Genomic DNA, 22832 nt, shown 5'->3' with positions numbered 1-22832 from the left:
AGAATAGCAAACTTTCCTTTTACTTTTTTTTTTAAAGATTTTATTTATTTATTTTTAGACAGAGGGGCAGGGAGGGAGAAAGAGAGGAAGAGAAACATCAATGTGTGGTTGCTTCCCACACCACCCCCTGCCCAAACTGGGGACCTAGCCTGCAACCCAGGAATGTGCTCTGACTGGGAATCAAACTGGCAACATTTTGGTTAGCAGGCCAGTGCACAATCCACTGAGCCACACAAGCCAGGGCTCCTTTTATTTTTGTAAAAAAAAAAAAAAATTGGGCACATAAGGCATGTGGCATAGTGAAAGAGGGTGCGGGGGTTGAACATTGACTAGGTTTGACATTGACACCGTTGCTTAGAACCTGTGGACTGTCTACAGCAGAGTAACTTGCACGTTGTTATACCTATCTCAGGTTTTTATGTGGATTTAAAAAGTAAAATCTTTGCAGAAGTAATGTAAAATATCTGAAATAGTAGTGGGTGTCCCCCTCTTTGTGCTGAAACTCAAATGGCTGAAAATTTGGTGGCTCTGTGCAATGGAATTATCATTCCTAAATTTAATTCAGAGACTTTAATGTTTGTGAAACACTCTTTCTTGATTATTTGTTCTAAGCCACATTTGATCAACCCTGAACAATTAAGTCAAGGCAGACCCAGTGAGACAAGTGACCTGCCCAAGATCACCAGCTATGTAGTCAAGTTTGGCTGGAAATTAGTTTTTCCCGATGATTAAAGATGATGTGCAACAGTCCTTTCCACCTTTTCTAATAGAAAATAGCCAATTTAAATAATTTGTAAATGTCATTAACAACCTCCATTTCACCTCCATCATATTAATATTACCTGAGTTAGTTGCCAAAGTACATGCATTTTGACTAAAAATTTCTATAAATTTTACATACATTTGTATTATATTAATCACAACACTATTTATATACATATGAAAAAGAGCCATGCATATGATTGTAAGACATATTACCCATTTACATCTTTTTTGATGCATTTTCCTCCCCGTACCCCGTAAAACAACTTCTTATATTCTGCATTGAGAAACCCTGGATATATATAGTTCGTTGGTTTTCTTTTTTTTTTTTTTAATGTCATTCCTTTCTCCTCAAAGTAACTGTGAGTTTCTTGAATGCAGGGAGGGCAGGTTCTCGGTAAAAATATGAAGGAGGCCCATGTTATGCTGTTTCCCTTCCCCTTTTCCTCTTCTCTACCCTCAGGAAACTGCCACACTTAGAGGCCCTCCTGCTAGGACACTCTCCGGGCTTTCTCTAGATCTGAATCCCTCTTTCACCCCTTTTTCCAGCATCACTAATAGGTTGTGTGGGAAAAAATAATCTTAACCAGCTAGGAAGCTAGAAGTGATTTTTAAATTTTATTGGTGGAGAGGTCATGATTTAGGCATTTTTTTGTTATAGTTCTCAGAAGTATTTGCATTTTAACCAGGGGCAATTCAATTCAACAACCATTTATGGAAACCAACATCAGGCCTGTATGGTACTAGGTACAGAACACCTTCCACCCCTTGCCCACTCCTAGGAGCGTGCTCAGAGACAGGCATACGGGCAAACACATGAATTAAATGAACCCTGTGACTAATGTGGTGGTCGAAGCAGCCACATTATAAAGCAGGTGTACAGAAGAAGAAATGATTAAGAATAGTTGGTATAGTAGGGAAACCTTGGAATTAATCATACAAGTGAAATAAAAGTCACATTTCAGACATGAGTGATACATTAGTAGGGAAATGGCTACCAAAAAGCTACACTCTGTTTGTTTGTTTTGGCACATTGAAACTTTTTGCAAACAAAATAGGAATTTTCATGCCTCTTTGTCTAATTTTTCCCTGTGCTTAAGTCTGTCTGTCTCTTTCTCAAAGATAACCTGCCAGCATCAAGAACTAGCTGAAAGCTCACCTTTGCTGACTCAGGTCTCTACCTTAACTTTAGAAGTGATGGACCCTCCTTTTAGGCTCTCCTCACACTGCTTAACAGGTAAGTTTGTGTGTTAGTGCCATTTCCACCCACTTTAATAGTAATAAACCTTCATATTTTTATTATAGATCTTATAGTTCACAAAGTACTTTCACATAAATATCATCACATGTGCTCCTACTAGCAGTTGTTTAAAGTAAAAATTGTCTTTGTTTTATAATGAGAATATCTAAAGCTCGGAAAATTCCCCAAGTAGCAGATGTCAAAGTTTGGTCTTTAACACTAGTGCTCTTTCTACATTAGAACAATGAGACCATATTCTTTATATAGCATCTTAAAAAAATGAGAAAATTATATTGAATCTGCATGGGAAAAATAATAAGCTGCATACTCTTCAACTTTCTAGTTTCCCTGCTGTTTTTATATGTTTATGTTTCTAGTAATATTTATTTATCACATCTTATTAATATCTGTCTCCAAAACCCCAGTTAAGTTTCTGTTTAAGAACTTTCTCATGGAATTAACATGTACATAGGAAAAGACTACTTGAATATCATTTAAAATCTATTTATAGAGGTCTTTCAGCACACAGATATGTACTAGATTGGTTGACTTGATTACCTTAACTATATGTCACTGAGATTATAACTGGACAAGTTCTTTTAAATAAAGTGATTTGAATTTGTTCTTATGCATTAAGATGTGGGGTGTTTTTCCCCTTATATGTGGAATAATAAAATCTTAGAATTTAAATAGATTAGAGATTAGATAACCTCCTAGTCTTAGAATGTCACTTAATAGAAACTGGAGCCCAGAGAAGTTGTTACAGCTAGTTGCAGAAATTTCCCTAGACTGGCTAATGCTTGCACAAAGGAAAATCTGAGTCATTGTGTAGCCAATTTCCACTTTATCATGCAACCATAAATTTCATGTGCTCATTATAATAATCCTTGCTTTTTAAAATAACTTTAAGAACTATTAGCAATAAGAATAATTTAAAAAGTAATAAAAATAAGGGCTTTGGAAAGACAATTCTCCATGGCATTTCTACACATATTGTGGTAGATAAACTACATTTTCAAGGTTGTTCCCATTGCAAAACATGTTGGAAGCTAGAATTAGTGTCTTCCTACAGGTCAAAGGATAGGTTTGTTTGCTGACCAAGATAGTAAAGATGAGGTTTCCCTCTTCTTTCTGGAGACATTGCAGGTCAATAAAGATAATGTCTTTCTCCTATGGTAGCGAGGCTGAGGCTGATTCGTCAGTAACCCCTGTGTAAGATCAGGGTATCCTCACCTGAGAGTTCCTCTGTTGGGATCCAGATCCTCAGTGTGAGCAGTCTCTACCTGGGCCCATGCCTGCATTGCCCCATGCTTCTTTTAGTCTTACAAAATAAATTATATCATAGCATAAATGTTTTCTCATACTACCTACCATGAACTCTTCAGAAACAAACTTTTATTAGCTGTATGTATGTTGTAATTTGTACACACCATACCGTTTCTCATTCTGTATAGTTACTTATTTTTTCTGATATTACAAATATACTTTAATTAATATCATTTATCTTAAAGTTTTTTGGTATCTAATATGGTTTTCAATAGGATAGCTTTTCAGTCCAAGGCTCAATATTTGAGTCAAAGGCTGGAAATATTTTTTTGAGGTTTTTATTTCACATTACCAAAACACTTTCCAAAAAATTCGAACCAGTTTATGTTCTCACTAGTCATGTCACAATGTGTTCTCATAACTACTATCTTTCACTTCTTCCCCATTGCTCATCCTGTTGGCTTTTCTGAATTCTTTACAGTTCCTCAAATTCCTCCAGCCATTACATAAGTTCTTCCTTAGAGTGTTGTTGATATATACGACTCTTACCCTGCAGAAATCAACTTAAATGTCATTTCTTCAGAGTTCTTCCCTAACTTCCCAAACTACCACACATAACCATTACCAGGAGTACCTTTGTGAGACTCAGCCATGTGTAACTGTTTAATGTTTTTATTCCTGGCTTAAATTTAAGCTCCATGAAAACAGAGATCTCATTTGGCTTGTTCTTCACTGAATCCCTGGTGCTAGAATAGAGCTTAACAAACAGTGTGCTCTTTATAAGTATTTCTTTAATGAATTCATCTTTTCAAAATTACAGCAATCTAGTGAGGTTGATGGGCAATTACTCCTCATATGACAAGGTAGGAATCACAGGGATAGTTGCAGCTGATCTCCTCAAGGTCACCAAGTGAGTTAGTGACAAAGATACAATCATAACCCAGCTTTCCTGGCTCCTAGCAGATACTTTTTCTAATACATTCAATGCTTCAGTAAATTTTAAAATGTTTTTTATCATTAAAAATAGCATATCTTCATTGCAAGTTGGGATCTCAATTAGAGGTAATCATATTCTGTAAATACATAATTGTCTCTGTACATGTGTATTATAATACCTCTGAATCAGTTATTTTCTGGTAATAGGTTTAGTTGAACCAAATCAAGGATGATAACCAAGCTGTTTTCCTGGTCTTCTAGGAAGCCACATTAACCTAAGACTGTACAGGAAATGAGATTATACTTTTGTTTTCATACTTTCAGACATGTCATGTGAATCATGTGCAGATGATTTTTTTCATTAACTCTCACAATTATGCAATAGGCCTATTGTCTACAACATAAGTTTTTCAAAGAAAAGTCAACAAGGAGAGTCAAACATAGCACAATAATTCTTATTTATTTGGCTCTGAGCAACTAGAAAGTTACAGTTGTGCTAATGTATTTATATCCGTTTATAAGGAGAGGCCAGTGATAAGTAAGTTAATATGAGAAATTTATTTTTTAAAGCAAGTCTCACTATGTGCCACACTGTGGTATTAAGGTGTAATGGCACTAAATTGGTTCAAGATGCTATTCAATCTGTATCATAGAACCACATGATATGAACCAATGCTTATAATAATATCCATTAAGTGTAGTCATGCTGCAGTTCAGGAAACCCTAAGTTCTCTAGAGGATTTTGAAACTGTCTACTCCATGTTTCTGACCAGTTTCCAAAAGAGCTGGGAGTCTTTGCCCTGATCCTAAGAAATAGGACACTAATTTGGCATATGGTCCTGGACGAGGAAGGAAAAGTTGGCCTTAGGAAGAGTTGAAGCAAAAACTCAGTCATTAAATTTTAGATTTGCCCTGGCTGGGTAGCAGTTAGAGTGTTATCCCAATATGCTAAAGTTGCAGGTTCGCTCCCTGGTCAGGGCATATATAAGAAACAAACAATAAATGCATAAATAACTGGAACAACAAATCATCATTCCTCTCTCCCTCTTCCTTCCTTTCTCTAAAATCAATCAATTAAAACATACAAATTTTAGACTCAAAAGTCCTTCTTTCTGGCTTTTGTCATATTATTTTTCCTGGTTCTCATTCTGAATTCTCTTAATTTGTCTTTATAAACACTTTTTCTTATCCATTAAATTGTGCTGATTATAAGCTGTCCTCAGCCTCTTTACCTACATTCCCCCTCAATTCTGTGAACTTATTTTGGGTGATCTTCTCTACTCCTCTAATGTCCACTCTCATTTATTTGGATGACTAAAAAAAATTGTATCTAGACAGTATTCAGGCAGTATGAAGACTTTGCAGCTATTCTCATTGCCTGCCTATACCTGCCAGATCTGTTGAGTGACTGAATGAACCCTCCCATGAATCTTACACGAATATTTCTGGCTTATTACTAAACATCTTCACTCTAATATCCGATAGGTACTTTAAATACATGTCTCTCTGTGTTTTTACTTTCTTCCCAAAACACCTACTCTACTATCATTTCCACTTCCTTAGTGGCTGCCACACTAGTATTGCGTTGAATAAATATTTATTGAATAAATACAGTTTTGTGGTTAAAGAAGCATGATACTTCCTTTATTATCTATGGATCAACATTTATTCAAAATATCTGCATGTGGCTACAGACTTGGACAGAATTTCCAGAGAAAAGGGGTATTGCGGGAGGACATATATGAATAAGCAGAAAACATGTTTCAAAGGAGATACAATATGATTACACAGAAATACACTAAGTAACACAGTGATTAAAATACTAAGAACAAATGATTAAATAACTGAGGTTTATTAGACCGAAGTTACATTGAGATATGTTAATCACTCAGAACCAAAAGATGTGATAGACAAAAAAAAAAAGCATAGAAAGACTTAATTCAATCACATAAGTATATAAAAGTTCTTGAGTAGAGAAAATGTAATTTTATGTATATTTAATTAAACTAAGCCATAAATTTTGCCACAATTACTAATAAAATTTTAAATGCTGATGTTTTACAGCCCATATTCTTATAATATAATCTAATAAAATAACATAATAAGTTAAATAAAAACTACTTAAAATCAGAAATAGACTCCTAAGTAACTTATGAAGTCAACTGAAAAAATCAAACCTAAATAATGAACTTTAAAATTACAAAGAAAAAACTGTACTTCATATTATAACTTGTGGGATACAATTAAAGCTTGTCTCAGAAGAAAACTGTGATCCTAATGATCCTTTATTATTAAAGGAAAAGACTGAAAATGAAGCACTAAGTATTTGTGTTAATAAATTTAAAAAAAGAAACACAAAAGGAAGCAAACAAAGCAGGAAGAAAAAAATATTTTTAAAAGGATGAAATCAACTTAAAAAATATTAGGGTAGATGACTATACCCAAAGTTGATCCTTTGAAAATGATACCCAAAATTTAAACCTAGTGAATGCTCCATTAAGTTAAAAAAAAAAAATTGGGCTGGAGGTAGCAAAAGCATACAATTTCGTAAGTGATAAAGAATTTTAAAGCAAATGGGGGTGATTTTAAAAATTCAAATGAAGGTGGAAAAAAATGCCTTAGAGGAGCTGAGAAAAATGTGAAAAAGAAGAACAGGGAGCATACATGCTTCAAAGTCAATCAGTAAAACAAAATATTTCAATATTTATGGGAATTAAATATATTCAGATTTGGTATTCAAATTTACAGGGAAAACAGGTTTATTTAATAAATGGTGCCAGTACCCTGGCCTAAGCCAATAGAGAACTGAACATCTGTATCACACCACAGGCAAAAATAGACCCTAGGCGCTACAGAGACCTGTAGCTCCTCTCTCCTCCCTCGGAATCAGGGAGTGGGATAAAAGTTCCTTACCCTCTATTCAGGGTTGGTTCCCCTGGCAGCCAGCCCTCATCCTTAGGTGCTTTGTAAATGTCACTTTCACTAACATAAACCCAGTTGTGGTGGAAGGGTTTATGATGAATAACACGGCACCCAGTTCACCTTTAGGGCTCTGAAGCATTTTTAGGAACTGAGAAGAGGATCAAATATTATAACAAAAGAGGCTTTCATTGCTGTTATTGTTCAAGAAATTTCATGGGTTTGGGGAACTATGAGACAGGAACTGTGGATATACCTGAGAAATATATTTTGGACATCTGAATGAGCATATATATGTATCCAGACAGTATAAATATATATATGTATTTACATCAATAAATCTCAATATTGCAGTCTCTGTAAAATATTCATTATAAAAATAAAACTTTGGATCCGAGCACTTTGAGAATCACTATTTAATCTCCCTCTACCCTTAATAGAGAGAGGGGTAGTCTTTTATTTGGGAGGCACTATCTTAGAAATTAATTGATAAATAATTGGAAATAAACTCAACTGAAAATCAAGGTATCTGACGTTTATTCTTGAATCTCAGTAACTGGCAGTGTGACATTCACCAAGTTGTTCTCTCTCGGTCTCCCTTTCCTGATATTAAATGAATCTGTTAGAATAAGGGGTCTTCAATATCACTTTCTACGTACCATTCATTGAATAAAGATTGTTTTAAACTTTCTTGGAAGCTGTGTGCTACTTTGATTACACCAATAAATTTCCAACTTACTGTTCAGTTTCAATATTGATGATGTAGTAAAAGTTTTAATGTTTTAACAACCGATGACATACTTTCTTAGACACTTAGGAAGGCAGTGGTGCTCTGCCACTGTATGTCTAAACTGTGTCTTAGCTCAATTATAGTATGCCAACTTTTAACCCTCAGTAAGGGCAATATAACCTAGACATGGGGCGTTGTGTCTCCTCCCCCTTGCCTTTGCAATTTGTGACTACATTAGAGAGCGCTTTCACTTCTCAGTTTTCAAGGGCAACTCCTGTTGCCAAATTGAATTTGGTTTTCAAGCCTAGAGACCAAGATAATGTTATTAAGTGCATTTAACATCCATGCTACTTCCTCAGTGTTTTCAAGCCAGAATCAAGGGAAGTAAAGGTGGATAATGTGTACTCGCTCACTTTGTATGCTTATCTGGTGGAAAAGGTGGATGGACAACCATACAAACACTTACTTTAACCAGTGTGACCAGGGCAAAATGCATGTGCCCTAGAAAGCAGGGACAAAGGAAACTCTTTCTTGTGCACCTCTTGTCCCTAAAGCCAGCCCAGGGCCTGACACCTAATAGGCTCTGTGCAAGAAAGGGTCCACCCCCTGCTCTGCCCCGCCCTGTGCAGGGCGCACCCTCCCACCCCCACTCCAAACAACAACCAATAGTGTCAGAAGAGCTCTCATAGAAAAAAGGTGATACTTAAACTGAACAATGAGGCAGCTGGAAATCGTGTGGGGGAGGAAGACATGTTATTCTACCCTCAAGGTTCTTTCAGCTTCAGTCTAACAATCAAATAGACATTGGACAGATTAACAAAAGAAAATAATTTAACTACATATATATGTATGGGAATCCTGCAACATGAAAGGGTCAAAGATCCCACATGTATGAGAGGATTAAAGACAGAAAGGTAAAATAGGCATATATGACATTTTGAGCTAGGGCTTCACAGGGTCATTGCAAGATGATAAAAATAGCAAATGTTTAGTAATCAGAAGTTTGCCCTGACCTCTAGATAGGGCTAAAAACGTTATGTCTGATCTCCTTTTATGGGCAAATCCACTAATTCAAGATTTTTAGGCAGTTAATGGAGGGACAGGAGTTTCTCTTGAGCCCATAGCCAAAGTTGCCTGTAGCTCAAAACCGTCTGCCTATCACTGAGGTACACATTGGGGTGGATCTTTCTGAACCCCTACAGAATGCTACCTAATAATTAGTAGAGATCAGACTGGCATATTGGGATGCTCCTCATAATGAAGTGGAGGCCAACCATGTCTGAGGCTTGTGCTGCCTGTCACCACCCAGCCATAAAGCAGAGATGGGGATTGGATTCTAAGTGTGCATTCAATATCAGGTGCCAGAGATCAGAGAAGATGGTGGATAAAAACCCTAACATCCACCTTCCCCCAAACTCGTTGGGGGCAAGTTTATACAGGGGGATCATGGAAAGAGGGCTTTGATCTTGATGAATATTTTCATTATGATTTCTGGAACAGAATGGTCAGCGTCCTCCTAAGGATCTCAAAGCCAGTCAAGCAGGGGTCAGGTATGTATCATCCACGTGTTTCTGGGGTGCAGTCGACCAGTCTCCGCATACCTGGTACCTGGCATGCAGGTTCAGGGCTGGGTTAAAAATTCCTTTGTTCTTTCCTGGTCAACTCTTAACTGTGACAAAAATCTCAGCTGGGACATAAGGTTAAACGAATACATTTGATTAATTGGTTACACATTCTATTAGTAATCATCTAAGGCTATAATGTAGGAGGAAGAAAAGAGAAAGAAAAAAGTCTTATTTTCTATTCTACCCCTTATACTCTTATCAATAAGACCAGCCTTCCTTCCTCACCTTGAGCAAGTTATTTCCTCTCTCTGGTCTTTATGCTTTTCAGGGGTAAAAGGAGAAGGGGTTCAGCAAAATAATCTCTAAGAACCTCTGTGTGTGTGTGTGTGTGTGTGTGTGACACATTAAGTCCTATAAACTTGGCAGGGAAAACAAAAACTAATACACAAAATCTGCAAGTTTGCATTACACTGAAGTCTCTTGTGGATAATAGGTGAACAACATTGACAGGAAACCAAGCAAAACCTAGCCAAAAGACGGTGGTGAAAGTTTTGGAAAAAAGGAAGGAAGAGCAATTCTCAAACTGCTGAACTGGCTGGGGAGAGAAAGTAAAACTTTCTGAGAAAAGAAAACACAAAAACGTGAGTTAATAAGAAAAAAATGAAGAAAAAAAACAAAACTGCACTTTAAGATCTTTCCCTCTCTGGGACTTTTTCTCACCTGTTACCCCTTCCACCCTCCCCCACCTTCCTTCGCTCTGTCTCTGTTGGACCTTTGTCCCTGCCACCTCATTTTCTCTCTCTCAGTATCTATCTGTCTCTTTCTGCTTCACTATCCCTTCCTGCCTCTCAACCTGCCTTCCCTCCTCCCCACTGGCATACGTGTATTACCGTTTTCATATTCTCTCTCTCGCTCTCGCTCTCTCGCTCTCTCGCTCTCCTCCCCCCCCCCCCCAGCCCCACAAGGAGGAAGTCTGTGTAGTGTGCGGACCAATGTGACTCTTAAATACTATTTTGAGTAGTCCCTTGGCAATAAACCTTGTCCCTGGTCTGTCCCGGGGCTCAGGGTGCGAGCGGCGAGGGCAGGGCTCGCTCCCGAACCCCGAGCCCAGGTGCCCCAACCTCCCCTCTCCCACCACCCCGGCGAGAAGACCGAGACCCCGCCCCCGCCCAGCAGCGGGTTTCCGGCCTCCGGTTATTTTACGGCGCACGGCTCTCGGTCGCCTGACTCCGTGAGGCTTCCCTGCTGCTTCAGCTCTTCACCTCGCCTCCAACACTGCCAGCATGGGTCCCTGGCTTCGCTCGCAGCTCGCAGCTCTCCTGCTGCTCCTCTGTGGCATTGGCACTGCGCACTGCGACACACCTGCCAACTGCACCTACCCTGACCTGCTGGGCACCTGGGTCTTCCAGGTGGGCTCCGGAGGTTCCCAGCGGGACGTCAACTGCTCGGTGATGGGTAAGCAGCGGCCATGCCCAGACTGTCCCCCTTCCCTCGCTCGGAGCCCCTTTCCCCGCAGCGCGCAAACCGAGCACACCTCCACGAGGTCGAGCGCTCCTCCATGAAGCCGGGGCATCTTGGCTGGATTTGGGGTCCCTTGGGATGCCCTCTCCTGTGCCACGGTCAAGTGCAAGTTGAGCTGCTGAGAACTTTTAACTTCACCTTTTCTTGGTTATTCTCGGAGCCTCAGTACTTTTTAAAGACTTTCTTTCCCTACCCCTTTAATTTTTGTTTTCTGTGTTTCGAGTTTGGTTTGGAAGCGCCTTCAGAATTTACATTCTTATAAACTCTGGTCCAATCTGTAGTTTTGATTTTGTTTGTTTGCCAGTGAAAAGTGAGCTCAAATACTCGAGGATATAGCAGAAGTTTATGTTTGTTGTTTTTTTGGGTTTTTGTGGGGGGTTTTTGTTGTCTTGTTTTGTTTTTTTTTGTTTTTTGTTTTTGGTTAGTTTGTGGGAAAGAGCCCTTATGCCCAGCGATTTTGATTTAGATGTGTGTTGATGCTGCTGGTGTGAGAAAACTTCTGGTGCCCTTCTGCACTGCTTTATGTATTGCAGGGATGTATATAACATTTTGTGTTTTTTTTTTCCTTTTAATAACTCTTTAGCAAGTAACTATGTTTGGTGATCCTTAGAACCAAGCTCAATGCCACTCAATAAATACTGAGTGTTTGAACGCACTGGGATATTCCATACACCCTGAGATAACATGGTTACACCAAGGGCAAAGAAATGAGTGAAGGGAGCAGAGTAAACAGTCTTGGTCAGAAGAGGCACCTTTGTTCTGCCCAAACCCTTGCCAGTCTGTAGCTTGGACAGACTGAGTGAAGCTCGCTCTCAGCTGCGCTCTCCTTGACGCAGAACCAAGGTGCCAGGTGACTTTTTACTAAAACAGATCGAGTCAGCTGTCTAACTCCAAATGACTATGGCATTGCATAATCCTGGGCATTTTAACCTTCTTCCCTTTTAAAAGTTGAAGCTGGAGCTCTGAAGTAGAAGGAAGATCAGGATTTTCACAGTCTGGGCACATCCTATTTCAGAGCTAATATTAATCTAAACTGGAAAATCTGCCTCAAGTGTGGAAACCTCCAGATACATACAGCAGAACCCTTGTTTGGTCAGCCCATGTCTATAAACTATACTTTTGACCTTAATATAATAATTAAAGATACCCACATGTCTGAGACCCCATCTTCTGAAGTTTAAAAGTTTAGTTCCTATCAGCATGAATTAGCTTTACAGGATACCGACTGGAGTTTGCTGAAGACTGGAAAGATTCAGATTCAGAAGTTATGAACTGTAGAGCCCTATAAAGATGCTCCATTTCTTCTTTGAAGAGATCATTTCCTTTGTCTTTCTTTTGCTCTGATAGAAAGTCTTTTATATATTTTTATAGTTCCACTTTCTGACTACCATTCTGCCTTCTCTTCATTTCTGCCTGTCATTTTCAACATCCCCCATTTTTCCTTTTCTTCAATGGAAGAATTTCTTCAGTCTTTGGATGCTCTGGAAAAGTAGGGGCTGTACTTTTGGGGGTCTCTCTGGCTGTTGGCATATTTCTATCTTTTGAGCCCTCACTTCACAGGTTTGACTGCGGCCCCTCTGGAACTCTACAGAGGGATGCAACAAGATGGAAAATCTGCTATCTTTGCAAGCCATACTGGCTCAAATTTGGTGGCATGAAAGGAAAGCAGCTTAAAAATTATGGAAATTATACAAGAGATTTTTCCTCCCATTGATATACAAATAATTTTCCATTGTTGTGCATTTTCTTTTGTTTCTAGGGCCACCAGAAAAAAAAGTAGTGGTGCACCTTAAGAAGTTGGATACAGCATATGATGAATGGGGCAATTCTGGCCATTTTACCATCATTTACAATCAAGGCTTTGAGATTGTGTTGAATGACTACAAGTGGTTTGCCTTTTTTAAGGTTAGTTTTGTTGGAATATGCATTCATGTCTTTAATTATTTAATATCTCAAGTCTCTTCTAACCAGTAGACCCTCAGAATTTTAAGATTAAGAAGATAACCAGAATTGACACCACTTTTCCCAAGAGAAATTAGATGATTTATTTAAAATTACAATTTCAGTAGGTTAAAAAACCTGATCTATATTTAAATTTCCAATGTGGTAAGTATGATTAAATTCTTTTTTAAAAGATTTTAGTTACTTTTAGGGAGTAAAAGAAGGGAGAGAGAGGGAGAAAAGCATCAATGTGAGAAAAAACATGGATCGATCAGTTGCTTTTCCCACGTGCCCCAACTGCACCCCAACCAGAGACCAGCAATGCAGGCATGTGCTCTGACCAGGAATCGAACTGGTGACCCTTTGCTTTGCGGGACAATGCTCAACCAACTGAGCCAGGCTGATCAAAGCTATGATTAAATTTTTCTTTATTACTACACCTTTACATCTAAATGTAGCCTTAATGACTTGGCTTTGCACGGAACCTGCAGGAAAGATATGGATATCATAAACAATTCTGAGTTATTATGCTATCTTTCTTATCATTACTTGTTGGTTGTGAGAAATTGACCTAATTGACTCATTGAAGTAACATGCTGTGTACTAAATATATTAACGTGAAAACTTATTTGACTAAACTAAGACAGAGAGATAGAGAACATCTGAGTTACTCCTTGGACTAATTGAAGTAAAAGGTTGTCCGTCCAGGTCAGCTTGCCTTCTTCTCCCCCTAGGGAAGAACTCATGTCCGTTCTTACATGGTAACACGTTTCCAGTTACAGACACACTCAGGGTAAAAGTTTAGCACAGACTGTAGTCCTTCTCCGGTATTCTGAAGTTGGAATTTTTCCTGCTGGCAGAGTTTGAAATGATTTAAGTAAATTGAAACCACAAGCTTGAGACAAGCTGTTTCTCATTTATAATTGAGTATAAATAAAGGCAGACTTTTTCATGGGATAAGGTTTACAGCTTTTGGAACATCTGGTAAGAGTTGACCGATCCTAGGATTTATGGGAAAGTGGGGGAATGACTGTTAACAATGATAAAAGACAAAGCACCAAGAAAAGACTTCTAAATTCATTGTGATTTCTCTCATGGTTTGGGATTTAACCACTAGCATACGATGTTAGATCTGAGCCAACTTTATTTTTTCAAATAATAACACTATATGTATGTATATATATATATATATATGGACTCTCTTTAATAGGGAAAAAAGAAAACAGAAAGGAAAGAATGCCTTCACTCACCCTGGCTTGGCTGGTCTGCTATTCAGCTGGCAGGAACCATCTATACATGTTGGCTGAGGGCCAAAAGTCCATTTTATTCACCGAAGCCCATGCTTTACCAGTTAAATATTTTTAAGATTATTCCTGGATACCAGGTATTTTTAAAATTATAACAGTACTTATATGAACTTTGAAAACTGTACTACATATGAAGTACATGTAATTCAACATGATTATAACTCTTGGTGTGCATATTCCTGAGCTTAGGGCTTTGCAGACTTCTTAAAGATACTCTGTCACAGCCCGTAAATATTTTATGCCTTCAGGTTGAGAATTCCTCTGGCACTGATGGCACAAGGAAAGAGACAGTCAAGACAGTTGTTACAGTGCATTGTCCTCCCCCTCCTTCCCCTCTTCTTCTTCACCTTTTCTTGCTTCTCCCTGCCCTCTGCCTTAAGTGCGCATTCAACCAGAACCATTATCGGGGCAATGTTTTTTTTTTCCTGCTGAAAACTCAGCCACACTGACTGGTCAGTAGTTACGGCTTGTGAGAGAGATCATAATATCAGTAAGCAGAGTAGGTAGATACACGTGAAATACTTGGTTTCAAAATTTCTCTTAACATCATCAAGCAGTTGCAGATAAACATTTTGCAGAGTGATAGAATCCACGTCCTTACTGAAAAACGAATGGAAAGTTATGGGGAGCAGCATTTTTAAATTTTTAAGAAAAATGATAAAGCAGAGTTGATTTTAGATAATCAGAAAGTCAAGCACTTTTGGTGACACTTGAAACTTGTTAAGAGCACAAAAGGCTCGCGGGGTTTCACCAGGACCATCAGGGTATTTCCTACTGCGGAGCAGGGGAAACCATGCTGGGTATGCAGCTCAAGAAAAGCACAAACTCCTTTAATGAGTAAAGCACATGAGACTTTCTACAGGCTTAGTAGTTATCTTTTAAATAAAGGTTAATTTGTTTTTTAAAATGAGAATGATCAAAACTTAACCAGTATTTTGTTAAAGTTTAAGTGTCTTATGTAAACTACAGCATAGTCCGTCCATTCAACTATGGCCATCGCAGGAAAGATGGCAAACTTTTGCCAAGTATACCTGCTCTCATTGTTCTCTACATTGTTATTTTACAAATCAGTTGCATTTCCAGATCTCGGCATTGATTCATACTAGACCCTCCCACTTGTTTCCTCTTGCCCTCTTCAGATGTGCTCTCATCAGATCATTTCTTAGTGTTCCTGGTAGAGAATACTCATCGTGTGATACATGCAGGGTGTTCTGTTAGGCTCCTGCTCCACCTTCTGCCGCCCCCAGAGCGTCCTGCTGCTCTCGGAGCAGACAGGGTCTGTATCCTTCTCCCTGCGCTCCCACTTTGAAGCGACTGCAGTACCACTCCTATTGCTAGAAGCTGATTTTATTAAGTTCTCCTTCTTTAGGACTCACTTGGAAGATGACCATTTTTTATCACTTGAGGTTCCTGCACTGTTTTTACCTTGATTTTATCAGCTTCATAATCTTTTTTTTTTTTTTTTTTTTTTTTTTTTTTTTTGCATGTGACTTCAAGCTAGCTAAAATCTTGGCAGGATGCAAATCTTGACACTGAAAGTTTGTGCATAGTTTGAGTTGGCACTACATAGAAAGCACTAAGTAAATATCTTTAAAAGATATTTTTTCCTTCTAAACTTCCTGTATACATTCAGTTACCCGAACACTTTATGGGGGGGGGGGGGCGGTTACAAATTCAAATACATTTAGAGCCCACCCAGTCAGGTACCTAAACACTTGAAACAGCCTTATGTAAAACAATAAAGAGTAATTAGACCTATGGCAAAATAAAAATAGAAGCTTCCTTAGAGATCTTCATCTCAACTTTCTTTTCAAACAATATGCTGCCCAAAATAAAATACAATTCTGTCTGCAGGCCATTTTCTAAGACTGTCAGATTTTAATAGCATTTACCATTTGGTTATAGTTGGCACACTCCAATAAATTTATACCCCTCAAAAGTACCTCCACATTAAGGAGAGCCAACTTCTTATAAAGAAGGTAACAAAATAAAACATCGTAAAGAACATTTAATTGTGGTTGGCTTTATGTGATGGGTGCTAAGTGATCATTTTTTTCTTTTTGATTTTATGGACTTTGTTCATTTTTATGATGAGCTTATATAAAGCTCCTCGCTATGCAATCCTCCCTACCAAATTGCCCAGTGGAAGTCGTAGGAATCAAACTATGCACCAAAGAACACTCTCATGTTGAATAGGCTCTCTAACCTTTTACTGTTTCTCATTTCACTTTTTCTGAGGCTCTAACAGGAAGTAGCAGAAAAGGAGCTCATATTTTATTTTGAAAATTAAGCTATTCAAGGGCTGAAGATGTATAGAAAGGAAATTAAATTCATTGTGGCTGAAAATTTTATTTAGTGATAGTCAAGGAAACTTCATTGATTTCTAATTGAGTTTTTGTTTGGGACTCACCAGTCTTCACAAAACTGTAAGCAAAACGAACAAACAACAGCAAAAAGCTACCATAGTGTTTCTTAAACGGGTTGCTACCCAGAACAGGAAAATTTGGCAGTTTTGGAATGTTTGGGAAATGGTTGGTGAAATTCATACCAAAGGATTTATTTGCCTACTTTGTGTTCCAGTGACCTGTAAATTTTTAAGCTTGTCACAACAGCCAGAAATGTCAATCATGTGTTTCTACTTAAAGGATTTGGGGATCTTGCACCATTTTTTCCACTGTGTGTTCTGGGTTCATTTTTAAGATATAGCATTTCAGCTTTTAGAATACTTATTATTAGGATAGGCTTACTTATTTCAATGTAGATTCAATATACCAAGATTAGGATATCTTTAAAAAAACACCTTGAGGTTTCCTTTTAAGAGTATTTCAGTTGAGGGAAGGGATCAGAAGTTTAACACTTAATGCTTGCCTAACTGCATATTTTTGTTTTCTTTCATGATGATGTTTAATCTCAACATAATGACTTAGTTTCCCATTATAAACTCTCCATAGGATGTCACTGATTTTATCAGTCAGTTGTTCATGCAGCTGGGAACTGTGGGAATATATGATTTACCATATCAGAGGAACAAACTGGGTGAGCTCCATTGAAATATTTCGAACTTTCTCCTTAAAAACAAGCTTCCCTCCTCCTGGTGGCTTAAGCAAATTAATGTTTAATGTATTCATCAGGGAGATGGAGATGAGACTGGAGAAATTATGGTTTTCTTGTAGATTTCTTGCTTGGGCCTGCTTATTTGCTACCTTTTACATACCTGCACATTTTGTCTGAGTGGTTTTTCACTTTTGCATGTTCTGTTTGCACATATCAGATTAGTTCTCCCAGGTATGATGCTTATAACATAGACATGAACCCAAAAGGGAAAAGACACAGTTAAGAAAGTTCAGTTCAAATCCTTGAAGTAGCTAGGCTGCCTTGGATTGTTCATTTTTTTCCCCAAAAAAGGCTCATGACAGAACCATGTGAAGCCGTGGCATTTTAAGTCTGTCTTCCAGTAGAGAAGGTGGCTCTTCCAGAGAAATTGACATATCTGTCATTCATTCCTGTGAGTTACCAACTGTCTCTTTAAAAGTGGCTCCTTCTCAGAATACAAAATACTGACTGGGAGAAGGGGATATTTTCCACTCTTTACATTCTCGCACTTTCAGAATATATGTTTAAATCATTGCTCTCACTGGATCCATAAACTTAGATGTCCAGAATTTTGATGGGAAATGGGTGTTTAGACCATAAAGTTGATAGAGACTTAACCTTTTTGCATTTTAACATTTTTTCCCCTTTCCCTTCCTCCTTTACTTAGCTCTTAGGTACTAGAAGTGAGATATGAAAAAGGGAACTGGCTGTAGCCCTATCCTATAACAGCATTTGCCAAACTGTTTCATGGCCCAGCAATGGTTGGCATGTCTGCCAGGTAGGATTACTCATTAGATATAACATTTCATCTGGTTAAGCTTTAGAGTTCATTCCAGGCAGCCACTAATAACAGATCAAAATGAAAATTAGAGCTGAAACTAAAAAGCTGTTTCTCCTGAGTTCTTCTCTGGTAGTTGAATAAGAGTAGAGTTTGTTAAATAATTTCCTTTTCAGAATGTCTCAGATTCTTTACCATGTTATATGGTGATAGCTTAGGAGAAAGATATACTAGAAAACTTCTCCAAAATAGTCAACATTTTTTCCTTACAAAAAAATAAGGTATTTGCAGAATGCAACTTATGCAATTCTGGCTTAAAACTCTCACTCTTCCTCCTAATTATGGAGACAATTACCAGTAGAAAAGAGTCCCTTTTATTTGCTCTTAAATGGGATAAATGGTCTCGTATCTGGAAATATGGATCCAAGCAGCACTAAGCCTACATTTAGAATTTGTAGGGTATACCATTTAATGTGTCTATTTTGCTACATTAGCCTGTCTCTTAAATACATTTCAAGATTGTATTAGGTTTATACAGTGGCAGTTAATTTCAAATGCATCTGCATGTGCTTCTTGACTCTGCTGGCTGCATGAGGCTTCAGCATTCTGCTTTTGAGAATGGTGGCTTTTTGTGAATGTCTTAAATAGCATGAAAAAAATACCAGCATCTCAAATACTAGTACTTTTTTCTTTTTCACTTAAAAGAATTTAATATGATTAATTATTGTTAAGAGACAATATTAACTCTAGTTTTTATTATCTTGTAGTTATTAAATAGAGCATCTGTTGAGGGGGTCTTTTAAGACCACAGCCCAACACGGGCTTGGGCCTAAGAGGCAGAACAGCATGCAGCACTGGACCTACCTACCTCTAACGGCCAGCGGAGGCCTCTAGCAGCTACAGACCCTTCTGGAGTCTTTATGTGCATATAAAATGCAGAGGAGTCCTGGTGACCTACCTCCAAGGCAGCTGCCCTCCCGACCTTTACGTGGAAAGCAGCCATCGCCATTTTGGAATGTGAACAACCAGAGACTACGCAGGAGAAGGAAAAAAATAATCTGGAAGTCTTAGGTGGCTTCGCCATTCAGCCTTTGAGTAAAAGGAGCAATTTGCACCATAAAGTTTTTCTCTCTTTTGAATACTCTTCTACTGAAATGATTTATCCAAACAAGCTAGGATTGGTATTTTGTATTTCATTTTGTTTACAGTTCAAATTTTATTCGCAGTTATCTTCCTGAATGCCTCTTCTTTCTCTAATTACCTGAGGAACCCCAGCATCTCTCCTAAGGAGAAAAAAAAGCTTCAGGACATCTTGAGACTCGCAGATATGTTATCAGTGGGGAGATGGTCCTATGGAAGAGGCTTTCTCAGATAAACCAAACTGCTGAAGGGGATCTCTTTGTAGATTGTAGTCCTGCAGTACCCCTGGCCAGAAAGATGGTATGATTAATACTTTTTTTTTTTTATTAGGTGCCATCCTTGTACTAAGAATTTGAGGTACTTGGCCTTACAAAAACCCTGTAAAATAACTATTTCTAGCTTCATTTTACAGATAGGGATAATTAGGTTCATATAGTACTTAAGCTCACACATTTTAAGTGTTAAATGATAAGGGCTAGTCTTTCAAACCTAAGCACTTCCTGGGGGCTAAAGAGTGAAAGAAAAGCCGCTTCACAAAGCAGTGCCAGTGCTTGGAGTCACATTTGGGCAGATGTTATGGTGAGTCGCAGTCTGTAAACATCACAAATGTTAGTTTAATGAAATAGAATATGGACTGCATTGGTTCCTGTTGAGATTTAGGAGAATTGGCTTGAAGCTTAGGGTTCTCTTCCAAATGAGACTACTCACTTTCTTTTCTAAGCCAGGGTTCTGTCCTTCAAGATAAAAAATTACCTTCTTCCCTTTGTAGTCCCCCAAATTGGAAGGAGAACTTTGTAATCTTCAAATTAAATACAACCTAAGTACCTTTGCCAAGTTCCCGGTCTCCTTAATATCATTATTGTTCACACTGATTCTTATCATCTAGCTTTTTCCTTTTAAACAATGGACTAGTTTCCTCTTCAGTTATTTAGAGCTGATTAATATCAGCCTTGGTAAGCTGAAAATGTGGGGCTACACCTAAGTCATATTGTCTGGGAGGACTTCCCTCCTGGATTCCTGCTTAAAGGGAGGAATCTTTCCCTAGAGAGCAGATTGCCATCATTACGTTAATTCAGAGCTTTTTATACCATCGGAGAGGTACTGGTCTGCAATTCCAGGAAGGTTATATTTCATAAAGATGAAGTAATGGTACAGCCAACTACTTCTACCTGGGTACTTTCTTCCATCCTTCCTGTGGACCCGATAGTCCTTCTTCACTCAGAACGCTAAAAGCCCCCTCTGTGGACGCCCCCCACCCCAGCTGTCTCCATCAGTAGGAGAAACACCATCGCTTTGGCCCCTGTTGTGCTTTGCACATACCTCTGCTCTAGAACTAACTGCGGTAATGGAGTGATCTGATGGCATGTCCTTCGCTTTCTCCAGACAGAAAATCTGTTAACTTCCCTGTATATCTTAAGCACCTAATGCACATAGGAATTAATAGGTGCTTGGAAGGTTAACCGCTTCTCTTATCATTTCAAAGATTTTTCACAAGTAATACCAGCTTACAAATAATTCTATAGGGCTATAGAAGCACAAGTCAGGAATGGTACTATGTTTATATTTTTGGTTCTCTGAAATATATCAGGTTACCTGCCTCCTAGTTCCTCAGAGAATTTGATGTTTTCAAACTGATTTTCAGGATGTAAATACTGACAAAGCAACCAATGTGCATGCGTGTGTGTATATGAATCTAAAATCACCTCTACTAAAGTGATTTTGTTTGTTTCTCTAAAAGTAACTTTGCATTTTAATGTTTGTTTTGATTATGAAGAAGAGAAAATTTGTTGGGTACGGAACTATAAATATATGTTAGAAGGCTTCGTGAGATTACACTGCTTAGCAGTTCTCTGTTGTAATTGCCTGCTTGTCCTCTCCTCTGGTCTTTGAACTCTGTGACAGCAGAGGTCAACTCTGTATTAGTGACCATTTTATTCCCTATGCATAGCACAAAATGTGATAAATAATGGTGCATCAATAAATGTTTGTAAAAGAAAGAGAATTGAATAATATCATTGTGTTGCCCTCTTGTCGTACTGATGTGTTTCTGGAATTATTGTTGCCTTTGAGTCCTCAAAGCCTATGGTGAACCCTCAAGCCTTATTTTTAGAATGACTTTGTAGAAAACAGATGAGGCTTTTAAATTTTACTCCGCTTATTTATTTGCGTTTTAATTTTTGTGTGTGACTGTGGAGGCCAAGATGGGACTCAGTGAAAAAGAGTGAACTTACGTAATTACTAAGCATTGCAGTCGCTGTCGGGGAAATAGCTTTACGACCGCAGTGGTTCCCCAAATCCTGGAGAACCAACTAGCCAGGGATGGTGTAGCAACACGATCTAAAAGGGAGGTTGGATGAATGCTAGGCGTTTTTCCAACCTCACAATTTTAAGAGTATGAACGAGGGATATAAAGTACAACATTAGGAAATTAGTCAGTAATGCTGTAATAAATGTGTATGTTGTCAGATGGTTAGTAAACGTGTTGAGGTGATCACTTTGTGAGTTATATAAATGTCTTAAGTTGTAGACCTGAAACTAATACAACACTGTATGTCAACTGTAATTTAAAAATAAATTCAAAAATAAAGAGTTTATTAGTGAGTGATGAATGAGCCAAGGGATTTTGGCTGCTTTGCTGAGTGGTAAATTGTTGTTTTCTTAACTAGTTCCGGAACATGTATTTTGGATCTAACTGACTATCTTTTCAGAGTTGGAAATGAATAAATTTATGACCCTCCATTTTTACATGTAAATCTAGCATCCAATTTCTTCAGTGAAATGCTGGAAGGTATTTGGTTACAACCACTGTGGCAGTTTCCTGGCAGTTTTTTTATTAATTAAAATTCAACTTTCTAAAAAAAAATGGTTGTCTATTTAGTAAGTAGAAAACTAGAGCAAAACCTGGATCTAACATAGGGAAGTTTGTTTCTAAAGAAAGGTGTGCTGCTCTTGAGTGGTTTTGACAAAACACCAATTTACTAAAATGTACCTTGTTCTCTTCTGTTGCCCTCTAATGACTCGACTCACCCTCCAGACCTGACAGCAAATCAAAAAAAAAGTGACTAACCTGCATTGATGTAAATTATGCCAGGTGGGGCAAAAGCAGGTTTGTAGAGGTTCGTATGGAAAATAATACAATAATAAATAATAATACAAGAATAAACTCTGTGTTTTGTGTCCTCATAACTATAAGCCTACTCTTGCCCCCCCTCGTAAACCAAAGGCCAAAAATTGAATAAACAGTCTTTGTTTTAAAGTATTGCTAGAATGTAATATCTCTGCATTTATGGTTTATCATTAAATCATTCCATTTTTCTGAAATGATAAATGACCTCGATGAAATGGACCTAGATGTTCAAATTTTTAATTTTGTATTCCACAGTATGTATAGGTAAATTTAAAAATTATATACAGGCACTACCATACTAATATGTTTTCTATCAAACATATAAATATATAAATATTTGATTTGTCATCACAGAATGTCCTCCCAAAATATATTTCATTATGATAACCTTTCAAAACAATGTACAGATATGCTTCATTATCATGACTTTGTTGCTGGAAACAGTGGTAGAGTCTCTGTTACCAGTAATTTTCATTACTGAATACTTTGAACATTTAGAAACAAAAT

General features: G+C 37.9%; 1 protein-coding gene across 2 annotated transcripts in view; it reads left to right on the top strand.

The window, feature by feature from the left end:
• Positions 1–10473: 10473 nt before the first annotated feature.
• CTSC (cathepsin C) overlaps positions 10474–22832 on the top strand; it is a 39068-nt gene continuing 26709 nt past the window's right edge. Inside the window, exons 1-4 of one of the 2 annotated variants that reach the window (XM_054576407.1) lie at positions 10474–10873; positions 12699–12844; positions 17139–17223; positions 18826–22061. In XM_054576407.1, coding sequence (XP_054432382.1) covers positions 10702–10873; positions 12699–12844; positions 17139–17223; positions 18826–18836 — 414 coding nt within the window. In that variant the 5' untranslated portion in view covers positions 10474–10701 and the 3' untranslated portion in view covers positions 18837–22061. Of the gene's footprint in view, positions 10874–12698; positions 12845–17138; positions 17224–18825; positions 22062–22832 lie in introns of those variants that run through there. The other variant, XM_054576406.1, reaches the window with a different exon arrangement.

This window comes from Pteronotus mesoamericanus, unplaced genomic scaffold, assembly GCF_021234165.1.
Source record: "Pteronotus mesoamericanus isolate MK-2021 breed Mesoamerican mustached bat unplaced genomic scaffold, CSHL_Meso_final contig_33, whole genome shotgun sequence".
Classification (NCBI taxonomy): Eukaryota; Metazoa; Chordata; class Mammalia; order Chiroptera; family Mormoopidae; genus Pteronotus; species Pteronotus mesoamericanus.
Note: the sequence above shows the minus strand (reverse complement) of the source record. Positions and strands in the feature narration are given on the sequence as shown.